Raw genomic sequence first — 20,658 nt, 5'->3', positions numbered from 1 at the left:
TTGACTCTACTTTTTGCTCAGATCACCAACTCTGGTCTGCGTTTCACAATATATCTGGACTTGTTGGTGCCCTCTTTGGAGGAAGACCAGCTGGGGTAAATCATACGCAAGGGTGAAAGGACTGGAGAGGCTTAATTTGATGATGAATTGGCCCAGACAGAAGGTTGAAAACATGCTTCAGAGTGATCAGAGTTATGGAAGAATCAAGTTTGCGTGAGTGCTATGCCAAGTGGAAGGGATAAATTAGCAACAGTGGATGAAGTTTTCTGCTTTTAAATGTTCATTGAAGGCAGGAAGGGGATATCAATTCAATCTTCCATATTGCCTGATCTATCCTTTGACTTGTTTGGCATTTTTATTTGGGCTCCTCACCTCAGTATTTCATTTACACACGTATGTACTGAGCTGCCAGATGGGATATGCAAGAGAAATATTTGTAAGTCAAAAGGTTGACATTCTTGATGCTGAGAACACTCAATATTTTCCCTTCACCACATGGCATCTCTTTGTATAATCAAATCTCAATATTCTTGCTCATACAGAGCTTATACATTTGTAGGGAGGTTTTTGTGTTAGCAATCTATCCAACTCACACAATTGTTTTTTCTTGAACTCACTTACTTATTTTATAGTTTGAGAGTAGGCCAGAAGGAGTGGTATTGCACCTCAATGAAGCTTTCAGTGATGAAAACCTTCTCCTGCTCTCTTCCAAATACTGAACACGTTTGCACCTCTGGTATTTTCTTTATACAAATCTATGCAGTTGCTTTGCAGGTGTGATATCTATTTCATGTTCACCTATACTTCTTTCCAAGCAATGGAAGAAATCAACATCACATTTTATGAACTTCTGCACCAGTTCAGACAAAATCTAACACCAAATTCAGCTGTGGCACTCCTTAGGGAGTGCCCCCAAAGCTTCCCTGGTGCACTCACTTCAAAGGCTGGTATAACTCTGCCATTAAACAGAGTGCACACTCCTCTTGATGGCAGGTTTGTGCGGGCCATTGAGGAGACACTCCCTCAAATGGCCAGTAAAACCCTGGCATCAAAACTCTGTCAAATGAGGTTGGTAACAATAGTGATTCCAAGACCAAACTTGTCCACACACTTTATAACTTAAGGTACAATCCTGGGAAATGTAGCCACTACACAGGTCTGGTGATGATTAACTGTTAAACTGTGGATCCCAGGGGATCATGTGTTTCCAGTGGTCAGGCAATTTGAAAAATTGATGCTAATTACATCACATTTGAACAATGTTTGGCCTGAACACAATTTTTGCAACACGCCAGGCAGGTAAGAGATGATCATGGTGTCTTCCACCTCCTCTCACTTCAGGTCTATCTGACAGAGAAGTTGGATTGTACCACCCTGAAATGATAACCAGGAGATGCATACATCTTGAGGTCCCCTTGTGGCTTGATCAGTTGAGCCTGCCTGGTCACAGTGAAGTTGACCAAGATTGGCCTCTTCTGATGGACACACACCAGGGGAGATATTTTTCCACTCCCCAGGGAGTGCCTTGCTGTAAATTTTTTCCATAATTGTGCTGGAGGTCTTTGGTAAAGAAATATTGAATAGGTATGAACAAGACTGGAAGTCAGCTTGAAATCGGTTGGAAATCATCCTGAAATAAACCATAAATTGCCAAGGAATAATCCAGAACTCATATGGAATTCATCCAGAACTCATCCAAAATATAGGCCTTTCTTGGCTCCATGACCAGTGTGTCCTTTTCATGGGGATGTGAAAGGCACAGTATGTCATATTGTCCCCCTCATGTACTTGTGTACATCAGGGGGACAATTGGTGTCTCAACACAAAGTTTTTACTTTTCATGTGGCTGTGAAAGGCCCATCCTGTGATATTTCCACCTCAATGTACGCGCTTACATTAGGGTGACTATTAGCAAAGTGCAAAAAAGTTCACTTGCATGTGCACATGTGGATTTTGAAAAGCAAAAAAAAACAAAAAATCACACAATCATTTTTGTGAAGTAGCCAGGATATGTGGCCAAACTAAGGTGGCACTGCAATCCAACCTTGACTTACCTCAGACTTTCACCCCAATACAATAGTTTATCACCATTTTTTTAGCCAAATTCAAATTAATTACAGCATTTCCAAGAAAATGGGTTTCACTAATTTTACTGCAAAATTACCACATTCCAAAATTCTAAACCCAATAATACTAAGTTGACTTTTACTTTAATTTTGTACATGAGGGCATGTAATGTGAATTACAAGAAACTCATTTTTTTTACAGGAATTACATTCAAGAATGGAAATTTTGCTTTCCTATCATTTGACATCATCAAACAGGAGCAATTGATGAGTTGGACTCATCATATTTTTTCCTCTAGTTGTACCTAGAAAACAAAAGAATTCTACACAACATTGTGTTGACTCCCAAATTAATTCTGACTGACTTTTGGCTCACTTCTGCATCCACTTCAATTCATTTAGGGATGATTTAATGATGCACATCAGGCTCACATTGAACCAAAACTCACATCAAATTCAGCTCTGGCGTTCCCTGGGGAGTGAGAACATATCTCCCCTGGTGACACAAATTTCAGGATCCTCAGCTGGAACAACCATGGAATGTGTTCCAGGTTGAGTCAAGCTGGAGTTGAGCATTGGGTGAGGTGAAATTATGTAATTTGCCATGAGGTTAGGATGAAGATGATATCAGCCTGAGTTGAACATAACATCACTATTGACACAAGCTTAAGTTGTGTATGTGGCACACATGTTGCATGCTTGATACCCGCCAGGGTTGCTGAAGGAAGTTGCGGTCTGGCACTTTCTAGAGAGTGCCACACTTTCTCCCCTGGTGCATGTGTTAGACTTTTTATTGTACTTGTAATGGTAATAATATCAAATTGTAGGTAGTATATAATTTGGTGTGATGAGGAGTAATATGGTGTGATGTGGGGAATTGCCAGCATGAGGAACAAAGGGCTCAATGGAGGCCTCCTTTTATACCTGTGGGTGAGGTATTTTAGCTCCAGTGGAACAGGATTTGGTGGGCTAATAGCTAATGGGGTACATCCCTACAATGTATAGTTTGACAGGAGCACAGCCTCAAAGGGACCTACTCTAAGGAAACAGGGTGCTACCTACAACAGAAAGGGTACAACCCTGCAGGGTATTATAAATAAAGGGGCAGGCTAAATCCACACCAAAAAAATTGCTTCATTCACTCCAAAAATGGAGTGAACAGTAGTCCACTCCAACTTTCATTGGAGTGAACCATAGTCTACTCCAAATTTTGTTGGAGTGAACGAATTTACACTCCAAAAAAGCCTGTTTTTTGGAGTGGAACCATGATGCACTCCAAAAATTTTGGAGTAAACCCAATTCCATTCCAAAAATATTTTTTCCAAGCAATTTTTTATTCATTTTTTTTTGGAGTGCATAGATGTTCATTCCAAATTTATTGGATTGGATTAAGGTTTCTCAAATTTAAAAGAATGCAATTTTAAATCTGCACAATTGAAACTTGCATGTAACTTTGAAAAATGTATATTCCAAGTTCTTGGGGTGGAGTACCAGGAAAACGTTAGGGCAGTAGTAGGCAGGTGACATGAACCAACCAAATTTAATCCCCTTGAATTTATTTCTGGTTCAGGTTTTAGTCATTGTAGAAACTGAAAACATCTTACAAACATCATTTTTGATGTACTAGAGATCAAAGTGGCTACACCGCAGCAGGGGCCTAATTTCAACCTACGAGCCCACCATGACCCCCCCTACGCCCACACCGGCGCCCTGCTGACCCCCCCAAGGGACATGCCGCTTTGCAGGGCACCCACCATCACCGCCGCCACCGGCCAGCCCGACCCGGTGCTCTAATCCCAATCATGTATATTCCAAACCACACGCCCCACTATCATCGATTCTATCATTGCATGCTCGCCGCCACCTCCAACGCATCTCCCCGGCAAATCATCATACGACTGCATCACCACACCTACAAAAAAAGCACCTCAGAATTCTGGCCCCTCAACTTGAGAAAGACGAAAGCCCACCTCGACCCTGATTACCCCCCCTTCACCAGTCCCGGCAACATGGAAACCCGCAAAAGAGACACGAGAACCCGGGACAAACGATTCCACCCACTCCAATGGGAAGTTACCCGGCTTCACAACGACTTTGACGTCAACGCGGAAACCGTAATCCTAAGTACAAGTAGTCAGCATTCCGTTTTCCACACACGCTTGAGGCACTAACCCCGACATTATGCATTATTACCACCTCATGCCTAACAATTGCGCATGTTTCTGGATCCCAGATATTATCGACCGATTTCAAGCAGCCCTCACAGTCAAGGGCCTTGGGTAAAACACCAAATCCAATTGACCCGTTCGTCGCGCTAGGAGCGGGTTGAACACCCACTCCGTATCACCATTGAAACTCCGTTGTATTGAGCCTTTCACTAAGTACCAGTCACCCAAATCCAAATCACGACCAAAGGCTGCTAAACTTGGTGCCTTGATCACAATCGGTGTCCCATCCACACCCGCGGCACGCGGACCTTCAACAATATGTAAATGCCGCCTGTTTTGTGGGACGATATAATGATTCAACACGTCACCATTGTCACCTGTGCATTCAAACTTATATATCGACGTGAGCAAACGGTAAGTTTCAATGTTAAAATATAGCGCACCTTCTGGCCCAACTTGATTCCCAAATCAAACTCGAGTGTGTCACAGGAACCCGCAGAAGGAACGTTAAAACCGTACGCTGATGAATTTGGAGCGGAGTGCATGGTGTTAGGTGAAAGGTAATGTAAAATATGGGTGACCTGACCTCATCAGTCGTCCCACTCACCCCTATTTATTCGCTCCAAGAACACCGCATGAAACATCTTATGGTTTTTGTCAGACACTATACAGTCACATTATTGTAACCCGGTCCAAGGGTATTTATACACCACAACAGCCCGCTTGGCATTCCACTGGGCTGGACCAGCCGCTTCAATGCCAACTTCACAGTGACAATTGCCCATTGGTTGAAACCTGTCCAATGCCTGTGTCCTTGGCCATTCAACATCCTTGTTCACCACAGGACAACCTTGATTTCGTGAGGCAGAGGTCAATAGTGAAGCATTGCTGGCCTATATACATCAAAACAAGCCAAAGGCATATTAGCTTATCACTGATTTCTCGAGGGTCACTCAGATCAGCCAATCAACTGTTCATACGCAACCACAACATTCCGGCAGATCACGACGCAAGAATTAATAATGACTGCGGCAGAGTTGAACTCCCCGTGCTGTAATGTAAAGCCGAACTCAAGGTCACTCTGCAACCGGACACTTCAACTTGAGTAACCCACAGATTGTGGTTTTAACAATTCCCCTGAAAGTGAACCCATCATATTCCTGCGTTGCCTCTAGCAACACCAAATGCATTCACTCGTATCTACTTGTATTAACATACTCCACAAACTGCCTCACCCCGCCACCAGTTAATTGTGAGCCTGGGTCTCTATAGTGACCACAGGACACAAGAAATGGGGGGGCAATGGTTGTATTTCTTGGGATAAAGAAACTACAACTATAAGAGAAAAGAGAAAGAGAAAAGGGAAACCAAGCAGGATAAGGAAGAAGAGAAGTACTAGGTTATTCTAGTGAGAATGCACGTCCACTGGCAATGCTACTCTTCTGAAGAGTGCTGCTTATCTGTGCTAGAAGTGCTACAGCTTCCTCTCAGGAGGGTATCTGGATTAGATAAGTTTAAACCAGCCACAGTTTTTTAGACTTCTCTCTGGACAGTCAAGGTTCTTAATGGGAAACCTGAGGGACAGCCCTGCAACCTAGATTTGTGGCAAAGGCCAAGTGATAATAAGGGACAGCCCTGTGATCAAGATAGAGGCAAAGGCCTGTAGATTTGGAGGGACAGCCCTGTGATCAAGAAGGAGGCAAAACCAGAAGAAAGAGCAGATCAAGCAAGACACAGAGTTGTACCTCTGAGATAAACAAGGTTCAGTGAAAGAGGTTACTTACTGTCAATATCCTAGGCGCCTGTGACGGTAGGTATACTGGGAGTATAGTAGGCTCTTTGGTGGTGATCCTGGAGTTATCTGGGTGGTGGTTCTGGTGTGCTGAAGTCTGTAGATCCGCCTCAGGCAAGGGGGATCCTGACTACGAAAATTTTCACAGTTTGCTTATGTAATTTACATATGTACCTGTGGTTTGGCGCGCCTGGTAGCGCTGACACGTCACAACTGCGCAAGCGCGCCACAACTCAGTAACTCAGGGAAGGAGTATAGTTACAATGAATTGATAAGTTGTAACTAGGGTTAAAATTGCCTGAGGAAACAGAAGATGAAGTCAAAACAATGATATCTCTTAATATGAAAAAGATATGAAGTAATTTCATATGTAATAAGTAGAAAAGAGGCAGCTTTTAGGTCAGCTGTGATGACTCTAAGGCTGACATTAATCATGAATCAATCCCTTGATTTAATGTAATGAATTATTTATCCTCCCCAACGTACACACAATAATGGGACGGCAAATTAGTAGGACAGTGAGCAACACAATTCAGAGATGAGTTCAGCAATGCATGACATGCCATCCACAACTCTGGAGATCGTACGCGCCCAATTAGTGTAGCCCGTCGAAAACCTTACAGATTGTTTAAATTGAGCTCGAGGTATCTTGTTCCACGTGCTCAGCATAACCTGGCTTGCATGCCCAACCGATTACCATGAACAAAGCCGCGCTATTATGAGACCCCGAGTATTTTCACTGATTTTTGACTGAAACGTTACTCCACTCGACACATTTGTAGTACGCAAACAGTACATCAAACGTTAGGATAATGGAATACACTATTGCATAAACACGTTTGTATACTGGAGACATGTCACGATCAGTAGCCAGAGAAGATCTATTGACTTCTTGTTGATATTGAACATAGCCAGCAGTGGATCCGACCATGCTTTTGATATGATGCAAATGATGGATCAGCACACAAGCTCATATTTTGAGGAGCAACCGCTCATAACGCCTTCTTGGTTTTTGATCCTGACAGCCCACGATAGAACCGACGGGTAGTCGACAAGTATTTCTTTTTCCTCAGCCCACAGGAAACGGATGTTCACCGTACTAAAACAAAGATCATTAGATGACGTACACAGCCACCACATCTGCCAGGGGTAGTTATGTGACAGCACTCACGGACAAATAAGCATATCAGCAAGTGAATACGCTCCCTCTCCAGCACCAGCCAAGAACTTCCTTCGTTGTCCTCCGTCCGACCTACTCAGATGATTATCCATCACACCAAAGGACGCCTTGATATGAGATCTTAAGTGCGCCTCCAATTCAGGTGACTTTTCTGGCACATATCCTGGAGATCAACAAATCAACCAAAATGGTTCACTCATCACATTGCCTTCAGGAACTGGAAACTTGCTTACGACAGATGTCAATCAACTTGTGGCTTGGGATAACTAATTCGGTGGTACCCCACTCAATCCATTGCTGCATATTTGATAGTTCGAGGGGTGTCTCAAAGTGGAAGACAAAATTCCAATCAATCCAATCGCACAAGTACTGCAAACAAAATGTCGGATGTACATCAAGGCAATTAGCATGGCAAGCGATTTGAATTAAGCACTCACAAACATGATTGCTGCACTCTCCATGACGGCAAACGGGGTCGCCTTGCCGTTGATCGCGTCTGAGTTGTTGTCCAGCAGGACAGGAATCTTGCCTAATTAAGATGCGGATCAGCTGCATCCTCCTCACTTCACAACAATTCAGGCCATTCACACCATTCACATTCAATTTTGTGAAGTTGTCTGTTTTTTGAATGCCGGATCTCACGTTGCAGTATTCAACCAAGCAGGCGAATTTGTACTTCAGCTTCAGTTCTTCAATTAGGATTTGAACACCCTGACAGCGAGGTGTGTTCATGGTGATGAGCCTAAAGGGAAGTCAAAGTTGTGGTTCCATTGAGAATGTTGATTTGCGGCTTGCGATTCGTAAGCACTGAGATTGACACCTAGCGTTAATGTGTCCTGCGTCGGGGGTTTGATTGTCTTTTGGGGGTCTGGCTCCTCCAACCTCCACACAGCTCCCCGGCGTGAAATCGCGGCTTGGCCGTCGCACGCCTGACCATCTGTCATGCTTGAATGGAAGCAAGCGGGAATGGCTGTGCTTTGCAGTGACGCAAAGTAACAAGGGATCATATTGATCAACTGAAAACTTATAAATCCGTCGTGGGCCTCGCGATATACGGGGCACAGTCACAACATGAAGGGATGCTTGATCGCGTTGCTTCATCCACATTTATAAATCAATAACAGGACTTCATAAAAATGCAACATCCGCGATCACACGCAGTGCGTGAATAAATAGGGTTCATGAGATTTCAACATTCCCGCGAGTAAGAGCCCAGAAAACCCAACTTGAGTTGAGAAACAGCTTTTGGCAAATGGCTTATCAGAATCGCGCGATATGAGAAGTGAAAAACCACGTATTATAAAGATAATTCGATCTGTTGCGTTATAGTAGGCTATTAAACTCGGGCAGTGATCAATGACAAACCAACGGCCCGCGTCACATCTAAGCTGATTCGTGAGGTTTGGATTCCTGTAGCATACATGGCGAAATATTTCAATTCTACTGGTGGCCCACCGCCGGAGAAGATGAGATGAATGATGACTCACGCAATCATCAAATATTTGACGATGGACAACATTCACAACTCCGGACCTCTCTTGGGGTTTTGAAATGAGCAGATCCTCAACGCTTGACACGCGAGAAAGGGCAACGTACAGCTGTCCATGCGAAAAGACATCGGTGCTCAAAAACACTCCCACTCACCCAAATGTCTGGCCCTGTGCTTTGTTGATTGACATGGCGTATGCAGGGGAGATGGGAAACTGATACCGGAAGAAGCTTAGTCCCAACCGTGGTGATCCTTTGTTGTGCAACTTGACACAAGGTAACATGATACATCTTCCCCTGAAAGGTCCTGTCATCAGTTCACCTTGAATTTAAACGTGAAAGAAGCCGACAATTGGCATTTGGGTCCCATTGCATATGCCCCCGTTGATATTCATGTTCCTGGTGACTACAACAGGCATGCCGACCTTTAACGAAATTGAATGTTCTGGGAAACTGGAAACAGAAATTTTATTGAGGCACTCCTTGGACCCATCTGGTTTGGGTGTATCAATGGACTTCAATTGTATCGCGTCGCCGGGCAAAGTGTTCATGATTTCTTCATTAATCTGCTTGACGTCTGGGTTCAGAGGAGCCAGAATGCACCGCTTGTTCAAATAATCAACGACTGCGCAGGTGTTGCTCTGGTCGATAGTATTGAGATTGGCGTAAACAAAACTCGTGAGCCAGGCAGACATCTCGCGGGTGTTGATAAATGATTCGACATCCATTCCATCAAGCGGTAATATCCCGAAGTCATTTGGTTGGTCTTTCCCTTTGCCTAAGCAAAGGAGAGCTGTTGCAAAAACTTCATTGTTATGCTGTGCGGCGCCACGCAGAGCTGCGGCGAGGCGCATATTCTTGTGCAGCTTGATCTCAGTGACTGCTAGCCAGATTGGAGATGACTTGATGGTGGCTGCGTAAGAAGGCGGAAACTCATTGTATTTAACCACCGGTAATATTTGCCAAAAGTCGCCGGAAAATATGACTGTCTTCCCGCCAAATGGTTGGCTTGAATTGCTGAGTCGTTTGAGTGTGCGGTCAACAGCATCAATGCAGTTCTAGTGGACTGTTACCACTTCGTCCCAAATGATGAGACGGGCAGCGATCAACTTCTGCGCGAATGCAGAATCAGAATCGACAGGACACTCGACATCCCTCTCCGCATCAATTGGAATGTTAAATGCGGAGTGAGCGGTCTGACCAAATTTGAGAAGGAGAGCAGCAACACCCAATGACGCGGTGACTATTTTTGTGATGTGCTTTGTTTTGGCGAAATCAATAATTGAGTTAAGAATGAAGGTCTTGCCAGTGCCTCCAGGACCATCAAGGTAGAATAATCGAGGTTTGTTTTTCACCAATAACTTTTTGACTTGATTGAAGAAATCCAGTTGGGCGTGGTTGAACATGCCCTTGTTTGTCCGGAGGCGAGCGTATATTACGGAAAAATCTTTGTTCCCAAGTCGTTCATTTTTGAGGCGAGCTAAGGATCGCTTATTGGCTCTGCTGATGGTAATCCCACAACTCTCAAGATTGCTGTCCATTTCATCAAGGATGACTGCCAGCCGAAAAAGCGCCAACACGCACCTTTCCTCCGGCCAAAGTAGCCGGCTGGTGCGATTCTGCATGTCAATGCGAGGGGTGTTGTCCGTAAGTGATTCAAAGTGCCTCTCAAACAGCTTCTTAGGATCGGAAGGAGGCGAGTGGATGCACATCATTGCGTACATTTTGGTGAGTTGATAGCCTGTTTGAACTGTAGCCGCTTCTTTGATAGTCTGATCGTAAAGGTAATCATCTACAAGAAGTCAAAGCCAATTACAAGCAATCTGGTAACTATTTGCGCGGCGGCCTTCAACAGTACGAAGTTCCTTGTGGGAACGGGCGCCCTTGCGATGAAGTAAGAGAACACGCAAATAGAACTTTTCGCCCGCCAGAAAAGACACCGAATACATCCTTCAAACAGCATCCGATCTGGTTTTGCGGGGGAACCATGCCTTCTTCCCTTTATGCCACCAGAAGAAACAAGGTATTTCTTCATACAACAACAATCGAGTTTCACGGCCTTCAGCCCCAATGGTATTTTTCTGGTTGAGCTTGAAGTATCCTATCAGGTTTGTTTGTGACGCCTTGCCTGATTTTATTTGGCCTTCGGCACCTTTGTTGGAGTCGAAATAGATGAGATGTTCACCGGCATGGTGAATTGCTAGCCGCGTGACGGATGAAGACCGATCCGATAATGGAAACTTAAATAGTCTCCAACAAGCTGCGGCCAACGTCAGCTGAGCCACAATTGCAATGAGTTATGCGGGTTGGCTTACCTTTGGGTGGGCTGATGTATTGTGCGTCAATATATGCCTGTACCTCATTAGCGACGTCGACTGCCATGTAGGAACGGTTGTGACCCTTTGTGATATATTTGTAAAGATATTTGATGGCCGTAGTATTGACCGGTATCTCAATGTTAATGTGAGTTTCAAACATAAGAGTTAGGAACTTATTATAGGGAATAACATGGCCATTGGTAAATGTGGTTGTGTGCTTAGTAATTGTGGCGCCGTTATCCCGCCTTAAGTACGCAGGGTAAGCTCCATCAATGATAACAGTCCGGGGGGTGAATGGTTTTGGGTAACCCGACTTGCAGTGATCGCTGGTCCAGCAAGTCCGGCCGATGCAGGGCCCGTGGAGCATAAATTGAGTCACCAGTTCGGGGAGTCGCGGCTTGTAGAACTTGTCAGGGATCTCAGCGGAAACAAGCCTGTCGACTTCCTTGGGTGTGTAAGGCCGGTTGTTGGGGTCCAGGGTAACCATAAGGTGGAGGTGAGGAAGCCCCCTCTTCTAGAACTCAATGACTGAGACGTATGCGATGACCTTGCCCAATCGGCCCATTTTGACGAGTTGGAACATTAACACCTTCACCTTCAGATTAAACACGCGTGAAACTATTGTTGGGTGGTCAACAGCGGACTCGCGAGGATTGATTATGGCGAGAATCTCTGGCCAGTTGGGATTAGCTGTCATGGTGATGAATAGCGACAGCAAAACATACTTGCGCACAATGGCCATTGAGTTGTGGTAGAGTTCAGACATGCCTCTGGGGCTCCCAATGAAGGTGGAGGGGAGGATTACCCGACGACCCACAATGACACTACCATTCTCTAATCCTCGCACAAGGGCGTTATACTTGTCAGCATGCAATTTGTTTTGGTTTGACTCTATGAACAAGGTTCGAGAACGTTCAACGCAGATGTACATGTCGCATACGAGCTCCTGAAGGAGCGCGCGCCCGGCGAGAATGGCAGAGAAGTGGTCAGGGCGTTGAGGAAATCTGGCCGGTGCTAGGCCGGCAGCAGTTTGGGGAGGGGAATGGAAAAAGAAATGAGTAGCTTGCGTATGCCCTCCGGGATGATTGGCCGAAAAGGAGCGCTGAGAGTCGTGTAAGCGTGGGGGGGGTGATTGTCTGACGGCTGGAGTTGCGCGTCGGCGGTTTTTGTTGAGAGGAGAGCCGGGGATACTGCTGGTGGGATTGTGATCTAAACCAAAGGATGGGAGAGATCGGCGTTGCGGGGTAAACAAACTTAGAAGACGTGGGATTCGGGCAGACAAGTGCCAAGACGTGAACTTTGAATTTTGATGGATTGACTGAAATTATATGGTTCAGAGTGGGTCCATGCCGCTCCAAAGCCGGAGTTCGAACTGAACTCAAACCGTGGAGTTGGTGACATGTAGCAGACATCTCATCACAACCTAGCGCGCACACGCGCGCTACAACACAACAAGAAACAAAAGAAAGCACAAAACACAACACAACAAAACCAAGACCAACCCTCCTCATCCAAACCTGTCCAACGCGCGCAGTGTGAAAGAAGAAAATAACAAACATGATGAAAAGAAAAGAAGGGAAAACAGAACCATCAACAAAGAAGAGAAAAGAAGGGGAAAGAAAAAAAACCTGAAACACCTTGAGGATGCGCGCCACACCACGCCGTTGAACTTGAGAAGGCCTTGAGGGCTGAAAGCTGACTCTTGAAGTCTTGAGTTCTTGACGTCCTCTGGCGCGCGCCATGCACGGCAAAAAGACTGATTCCCACGCGTGTACTGGTCTGTCCACCACAGCGTTCAAATAGAAGGAATGAAAACCATTCCAATGGTCCAACAACTCGCCCTTTAACTATGCGGAAGTCAGTATTGGAAATCTTATAGTTAATGGGAAAACTCACCCCGGGCGGTTACAGCCTGACATAAATCATCCCACTGTTGTTCTCCTAGAGGGAAAAAGAGTGGATAGCGGAGAGGGAAATAGGACGAGTGAGTATCAGAAATTGCTTGCAACTGCCCATCAGCGCAGTGGAGTAAGATCTGCTGTTCTTTAATTATGTCACCGGCACCCCTGACAATTACTGCAACTTTGTCCGTTGTGGGTTGATTGTAGCGCTTAGACCATCCGCACCAGGCGCTGAGTTAGCCCGGATTAGGGCACTTAGTTCGACCCCGCAACCCGCATCGGGTTGGATCAACTAGGGATCAACTTAACCCGGAGCTCCGTTTGGAGCTAGTGGGGTATAAATCTAGCCCCCACTAATCCTGGGACTAATCCCAAAATGAATATTCATCATGCTTGTTAGCATGAACTTTATGTGTTTATGTGCCAAACACATAACATATAGGCACCTAAACACATAACCTCCGACAGCCTTGGACCCGCTAATCCCCACCCATGCGGATGGCCGATTGGATTAGCCTATTCCGATTTTAATCCGAGCTAGTTAGCCCAGGCTAATCTAGCCACGGATGCGGATGCTCTTAGGGTCACAGCCAGGGCGCGGGACACCTTGGAGTTTAAACGTGAGTGCACCAGTTCGGCGCAATACTTCCTGGGCATTCATGTATACGATTGCGTATGGGTTATGGTGATAAAGGAAGTCCATGAGCTTCTGAACCGTGGACAGTTTCATGGCGTGCCCGCGACCTGCGTTGCCTCCCCTTCCTTGCGCCTTCTCAATGCGGAGCTGTGCTTCATTGGTCCCTTGATTGCCCACAACAAAAATTTGCGAAAATCCAGGATTGTTGTTGTCAATGGGTTCGATACTTGAAATTGAATGGACGAGTCCGCCCGACATACAAAAAACATTGATTCCGAATAGTCCTTGGACAGAAGTGTCAATGTTGGCCCCAATCGATGTGAACGAGACAGCATTATTATACATACGGATAAGATCAATGAAATTGCCTGAATCTACACTCATGTGTTAGTTAGTGTCAATGAACATTGTGAGGTCTTGTACCTGAGCTTGTCCCGTCAAATAATTCTCTCAGTTTGGGGGGAAATGGTGGTGCTGAAGGGGCTGATGACGGTAGAGTAACCTTGTTTTTCTGGCGGCAGGTCGAGAAACCGACATGTGGCTTTGGAGCATGGGCAACGGCTGCTTCCTCGTGGAAGTGTAGCGCGCAACAATGGGTACACTGGACATTGCATGGACCGAGGCAATGGGGCACGCTGAACATAATCGAGTCGCAGATTCGCGCCTCTGTGTTTGAGGCAGTCGTGGTGACAACTTTCCCAGGCGTGTTGATGATACCAAGAACCATGAGAGATGTTGAGGTTTGGGGCCTTGCAAACAGGCATTTGTGTTGGGCTCTGCGAGATTCAACAGGAATCCTCGGCGACGTGGGTGTGTGGTGAGAAGAGCCCGGAGGAGAGCCTTGATATCTCGGGGATTGCGGCAGATTACTGGGTCGACGGGACGGCACAAGCATTTATGTGCCTTGGGTTGAGTGTCTATTGGCTGCAGTGCCCGTTGGCGCGGTGTAATGGGCACAGCTGACACCATTCTCATTGAAATCGCCGCACAAACTATGAAAAGGACAGCTTTGCAAATTTTTGCTGTGTTGGATGCTTGGGTACCCATTGCAGGGCAGAAGGTTTAAGGAGGGTTCAGTTGAAACCCTCCTTCTGGAATATTGGGCTTGTATTCGTATCAAGATTGTTGTAATGAAAGAGGCAAGACAGGGTTGTTTACATGAGAATGGAGGATCAATGATTAGAATGCAAGTTTGATACGGTGCAATGTACAATTGATGTGCGCAGCGAGAAGGGTTTATTTTTACAGTCTGGGGCTGTGACAGAACAGATAGAGTAATTGGTTGGAGGATGCAAGAGGGGAGTGAAGGCGAGAATGAGAAAACGTGACGAGCCCAATTCAGGAGCGCTTCATCCGCTTGGCGGCATCCTTGAGGATGTCTTTACGAGGACGTCTGCGGCGCTTGGGAATGACTTCTTCCTCACTTTCGTCCTCAAACTCTTCTTCGGAGGCAGTTGCGCCGTTGTTGGAGGGATCAGGCGAGGGGTTGGGGGCCTTTCCTTTGCCTTTCAAATTTTTACTCGCAAGCAGGGTGGGCAAGCTGTTGGACTTGTGTGATGGGCCCGGAGTTGGTGATTTGGCGGGGGCAGGAGCTTTAGGTGTGAATTTGGTCCTGCAAGAATAAGATGTTAGTTTTGGTTGTGAACCACGAAAATAGTAATTGAAACTCACGGGGAGCATGCCGGCTTGACGGCGACTAAAGTGGTACCACTGGATGAAGGGAGAGATGAGCTCATCCCAATCTGATGACTGGTGGTGACTGCAACATGAGATACCTGCGGAGACAGATGAGTTTCCAGCTCTAAAGTTAAAGAGAATTCACTAACCACAACAACGGCCATGTTGGTATCCATTTCGAAATCGACCAAGCGTCCCGCTATTTTCACCTCACGGCCAACAATGAAGAGGTTGAATGTCTTGACTTGTAACTTGGAACCTGGGACAATATACTTGATAGAAAAGCGTTTGTGCGCACGCTCCTGTCGAGGGGTCAATGTTGTGGTGCACGCGTTGGGGGATGAGGGCTTACTTGAGGATCCCAATTGCTATGGGAAACAATCACTTCCAGATGGGTGGTCCCGTTGCCGCTGGAGGTCACAACTTCTTGGCGAGATGTGACCATACCAAGAGAGTTGATGGCCGCGCAGTTGGTGAATTTGAGTGTATTGTTAGCAATGGGCATCACGGGTGCAGCGATTTCTTGAATGTATGTGAGTTTTGGAGTCAACCCGTCGTTGAGCGGGAGAAACTTGCCAGTCAAATAGTGGATGTACGTGGGATCAAGAACGTTATTGAGTGCCGTATTGGTGCTCAATTTGATTTTGAACTCTTCAGACTTGGTGTTGAGTGCGCCAGCGCACTGTAAGGAGCTGAGAGTAGTGACGTTACCATACTGGTTGGCCCTAACGGCTTCGGGAATGGACTATGATTGATGGTCAGCGGGGGCAACGTGGTAGATTAATTGAAGGAGAGTCTCACTTCGCCAAGGGGTTCAAAAAGCCCGGTCATCAAAGCAGGGTGATTCGGGGTGCGGTTCATAGACATGTTGTAACGGTTGCGGTATATGGGGAGGATGTGTAGGGTAGCCTGAATTGAATGGGTGTTGATGGTGTGAGAGGTGATGCTTGGAATTCTGGTTGAAGTATTGGGGTAATTTATACTCGTCTGTTGATGGTGGCAACGAGTGACAGCAAGTTGTGCGTCAAAGGCGTACAAGGCAATGAGCGCTGCAATTGCCAGCTGGACCGGTCTGAGTGGTAGTGGTTGGTAAGGTTTTGTTCAAGCGGGATTGGTAGCGTGTGGTATGGTTGTGGTCAAGCAATAGTGGTGTGAGATAGCGTCATTGAATGGTGGGGCACAAGCAATCATAATACCTTGACCAGGCCAGATTGTACGGCTTTCGTGGTGAACTGGACCGGTGTATGTAATTGTATGGGCTGGCCTTGACGGATGGCTGGGCGCAACAACCACAATACAAAGCTGTTGTGGTAGGATATCGCAGGGTAAGAATGAAGCTTTGAGCACGGGGTTGGTTGGGTCTGAACAGCTACAATCAGATGTTTTAATGGTTAGTTCAATAATCACAAGGGCGGTCGTCAGTTGTCATTTGTATGGCGAGGGTCAAAAATGTTAGGGTATGTGCCTACGTGTGATATGTGATGTTAGGGATGGCACTGTATAGGAACATTTAATGCGTTGAGGCCAATGGTGGCGTGGCGACGGCTCTAAAGTAACGGTTACTTTGTTGAGGCGAGCGGTGGGGGTGGCAACGGGTGAGAGGTGGGGCCAACGGTAGTGGTTGTGGACGGCACAATTCTTGGCAATGGTGATGGTGGTTTGCTGCTGGGCGGCACATGGGTGTGATGAGCAGCAGTACCTGTGGATATATAAGTGGAGGGGGACCGAGTAATCTGCCCCCAGGGGATCCGGTTCCGTCCTACCCCCTCCCTGGAAGCCCCCTAATTGCTTGATTAGGCCCTTCCTGGACAATTTAACAACCGGCCCTCTTTTGCTCGTTGCTGCGGCACAGCTGGAGGGTCATCCATAGGGCCTTCGGGGATATTTCAATGTGTGCTGTTTTTTTTTGTGCTGCAGTCAAAACACCCCAAAACTTAGATCTACAGATCTAGCTTTTTGTGGATTTAAGAAAGTGGGATTTTAAATACACATATGATGCTGACATAAGTTTTCATTCCTCTTTAAGAACCCTAACTTTTTTTACTGCAATACTGTTGAAAAACACTCCAATAAATTTGGAGTGAAAATCTGTGCACTCCAAAAAAATTAATCATTTTACCTTGGAGAAAATATTTTTGGAGTGGAATTGGGTGTACTCCAAAATTTTTGGAGTGCATAATGGTTCCACTCCAAAAAACAGGCTTTTTTGAAGTGTAAATTTGTTCACTCCAACAAAATTTGGAGTAGACTATGGTTCACTCCAATGAAAGTTGGAGTGGACTACTGTTCACTCCATTTTTGGAGTGGATGTAGTAATTTTTTGTGTGGATTTAGCCTGCCCCTAAATAAATGCTAAATTATGCATATTCATTATGCATATGTAATACAAAGTGATCTTGAAGAACAATAAGCAAGAGAAATATTCCCCATGACAGGTTGAAATCTGTGTAACTCCTAAACTGGTGGAGGTAGAGGGGTCATTCCAGTGGGTGACTATGGGTTATTTTGTGTGGAAATTCCCTTTCTATGGTTAATTTTACAATCTCTTTTACTTATAAAGAAGAAAAGGAAAATTTTATATTCCTCTGTATAGATACACAGGAATAAATACCACACTGTTAGGTTGTTTCCTCCCTGCATTGCCTGTGAAGCCTCTTTAGAGCTCCACAGCTGTGGTTTCACTTGCGTTATCACCTGTTGTGGTGTCTCTGCTGCTGGCCAATGGGCCTTCCATTGGTGTGGCCTGTCCCATGGGGGCACTTGCTTCAAATGGTGTCTTGGAGGATGCCAGGGTCATGCAATCCTTTGGGGGGGTTGTCTTGGGTTTCTTTGCCTTTGAGCCCTTGGTTGTGAGGATCTTGTTTCCAGTTTGCTGGGAAATTTGGTCTTCAATCTCTGGGGTTTTGTCCAAGCTTGCTTGAGCCAAGCGTTTGACATTGTTGGTAAGGTCTTGCAATTGGTCAGTCATGGTGTTGAGTGCAAAAACTTCTCCCCAGGCAATCGTTCAGGTAGTTGGTTGAAGTGCTTCCGGTCTGCTGAGCTCTGCATGTCTGGAAGTAGGGTTGCTAATTGGGCTGGGCTGGCCCATGGGCAACCCGCGCCGCATATCTGGGGCTGGTCTGGGTATGATTTTTTTGTATCCCACACTGAAATGGGCCAGCCCATGGGCACCTGAGGTTTGTTCCAGGCCTTGTGCAGCCCATTGTAGCCCACAGTGTACTGTGTGGGCATTGGTCACCGTTTCTGGTTCTCAACCTCTCAACACTAGCCTCAAAAACCATGGAGTCAATCACAAGTTCCAATCCAACCCCTACACCCACCCAGTCTTCAGCTCAGCCTCAGAAAACTTGTATTGAAAACAACACCGGCAAAAGCACCAAGAGACTCCAACATACCAGCAAAGTTTGGGATCACTTCACTGTTGAAGGTATTCAGGTTTCCTCTAATCATCCATTAATTGTATGCTGATGGCAAATTGAACATACTGTATCTTTCTTTTGTCATCTAGGTTTAGATGAGCTTGCACAGGCCATCTGTAAAAACTGTGAAAAAGGCTTTACTGCGCGTGCATCTGCAGGAACGAGTCACCTCCAACGCCAACTTTTCAGTTGCACAGAGAGTCTACTCTTTAAAATGGGATTTCTCACAAGAAAAGTCTTGCAAACTTTTGGCGCAAATGATAATCGTTCACGAGTATCCTTTCTGGCTTGTGGAACACAAGTTCTTTAGAAAGTTTGTCTCCTATTTACAACCTGACTTCAAGTTGATCAGCCAACAGACAGTGCGCAATGATTGCTTGAATATATATAATCAAATGAATCTTTTGATAATGGAAGAAATCTCAGCCGTTCGTCGAGTCGGATTGAACACTCATTTGTGGACTTCAAGAGATCAGACTGGATAAATGTTGGTCACGGTGCATCTCATTGATCAAAACTGGGAGCTGAAGAAACAAATTGTGGGATTCAAACCTCTTTATTCACCAGACACTGGGGTTGCAATCGCCAATTGCATCATTGAAACCATGTTGAAGCGGAATCTGCAAGAGAAATGCACCTTCATCACTCTTGACAACGCTGCAACCAACAACTCAGCGGTCCAAAGGATCCAGAAGCTAGTTTCCAAACAATGTCCTCTGCAACTAGATGCTAACGGAGCTTATTTCCATATCCGATGTGTTGGCCATATTATAAACCTCGTTGTGAACGATGGACTCCAATCTGTTGATGAGGGACTAGCTAAGCTTCGTGCCTCAGTGAAGTACATTTGAAGTTTTCCTGCTAGAAAACAAGCCTTCAATGAAGCTGTAGACTCTTGTGGTATAATCTTGGACAAACAGCCACACTTGATGTTGCTACACAATGGAACTCAACATTCTTCATGATTGACTTGGCTTTGCCATTCAAGCTGGCATTTGAAAAGCTGTCTATGACTGAATCAGGCTATGATTCATATCCCACGCCAGCTGAATGGGTGCAACTGAGAAATATGCAAGACTTCTTGGGAATTTTTCAGAAGGGTGAGATATCTTCCAGCCAAGATTAAAGAAAGATTAAAAAGATCAAATATTAAATCTTCTTCTCTTCCTTATTTCTGACAAAGCTACTGCCGATCTCTCTGGTACTCAGTACCCAACCTCAAACTTGGTCTTCAAGATAATGACGAAGCTGGAGAAATACATCACTAAAGATCAAAGAGATAATGTTATACAAACAATTGAACTTGCTGCCGAACCTATGCTTGCAAAGTTCAACAAGTATTGGCACCCCCTGCAAACTTTTTCTTCCCTAGCAATAGTTTTTGATCTGCGCTACAAACTTGACTTCCTCTATTTTTACTTTTCCAACAAGCTTGAACTCAGTCAAGAGGCATGCAAATTCCAAGTAGCTCATATCAGAGAACTCCACCAGGAAAAAAGAATAGTCACTTGATGACAAGTGACATCATCCCAGCTCCAGCGGGCTACCCATCATCTACCCACCATCTACCCATCATCTACCCACCATCTACCCACCATCTAACCAGTTTAATAATTTCCACAGGAGATCCTCAGTTTTTGCTGGGCACCACTGATCCCCATTTCTGGTCAGCTGATACTCAGCTTTAGCTCCCAGCTTATGCTTAGCTTTGGTGCCCAGCTCATGCTCAGCTTTGTTGCCCAGATCAGAACCAGTCCTGTCCCAGCTTATTTTCAGCTTTATTCCAGTCATGGCTCAGCTTAGACTCAGATTAGGAATATGATTGGCCCAGCCAATGCTCAGCTTTGGACCAGTATTGGCTCAGCTGATTTTCAGCTTTGGATAAATCTCGGCCCAGCCAATGCTCAGATTCTGAGTCTGACCACTCCTGTAACAGCTTATGCTCATCTGTGGACCAGTTTTGGCTCAGCTGATGCTCAGCTGTGGACCAACATTGGCTAAGACAATGCTCA

At 45.6% G+C, this 20,658-nt stretch overlaps 3 protein-coding genes across 3 annotated transcripts; 1 reads left to right on the top strand and 2 right to left on the bottom strand.

Moving 5' to 3' along the window:
- Positions 1-3,868: 3,868 nt before the first annotated feature.
- Positions 3,869-4,395, top strand: PtA15_2A286 (uncharacterized protein; the record flags this gene model as incomplete). The annotated part of the gene is made up of 2 exons (XM_053166291.1): positions 3,869-4,180; positions 4,300-4,395. The coding sequence occupies 2 exons, from the start codon at positions 3,869-3,871 to the stop codon at positions 4,393-4,395; spliced, it is 408 nt and encodes a 135-aa protein (XP_053017528.1).
- Positions 4,396-6,762: 2,367 nt separating this feature from the next.
- PtA15_2A285 (uncharacterized protein) lies at positions 6,763-7,938 on the bottom strand (the record flags this gene model as incomplete). Its single annotated transcript, XM_053166290.1, has 6 exons — positions 6,763-6,958; positions 7,057-7,125; positions 7,198-7,369; positions 7,440-7,575; positions 7,644-7,730; positions 7,849-7,938. The coding sequence occupies 6 exons, from the start codon at positions 7,936-7,938 to the stop codon at positions 6,763-6,765; spliced, it is 750 nt and encodes a 249-aa protein (XP_053017527.1).
- An 8,799-nt stretch (positions 7,939-16,737) lies between these two features.
- PtA15_2A284 (uncharacterized protein) lies at positions 16,738-16,905 on the bottom strand (the record flags this gene model as incomplete). Its single annotated transcript, XM_053166289.1, has 1 exon — positions 16,738-16,905. The coding sequence occupies one exon, from the start codon at positions 16,903-16,905 to the stop codon at positions 16,738-16,740; it is 168 nt and encodes a 55-aa protein (XP_053017526.1).
- Between the last annotated feature and the right edge of the window lie 3,753 nt (positions 16,906-20,658).

The sequence above is a fragment of the Puccinia triticina genome, chromosome 2A (assembly GCF_026914185.1).
Source record: "Puccinia triticina chromosome 2A, complete sequence".
NCBI classification, from domain to species: domain Eukaryota; kingdom Fungi; phylum Basidiomycota; class Pucciniomycetes; order Pucciniales; family Pucciniaceae; genus Puccinia; species Puccinia triticina.
This window is presented reverse-complemented; position numbering and strand designations above follow the sequence as displayed.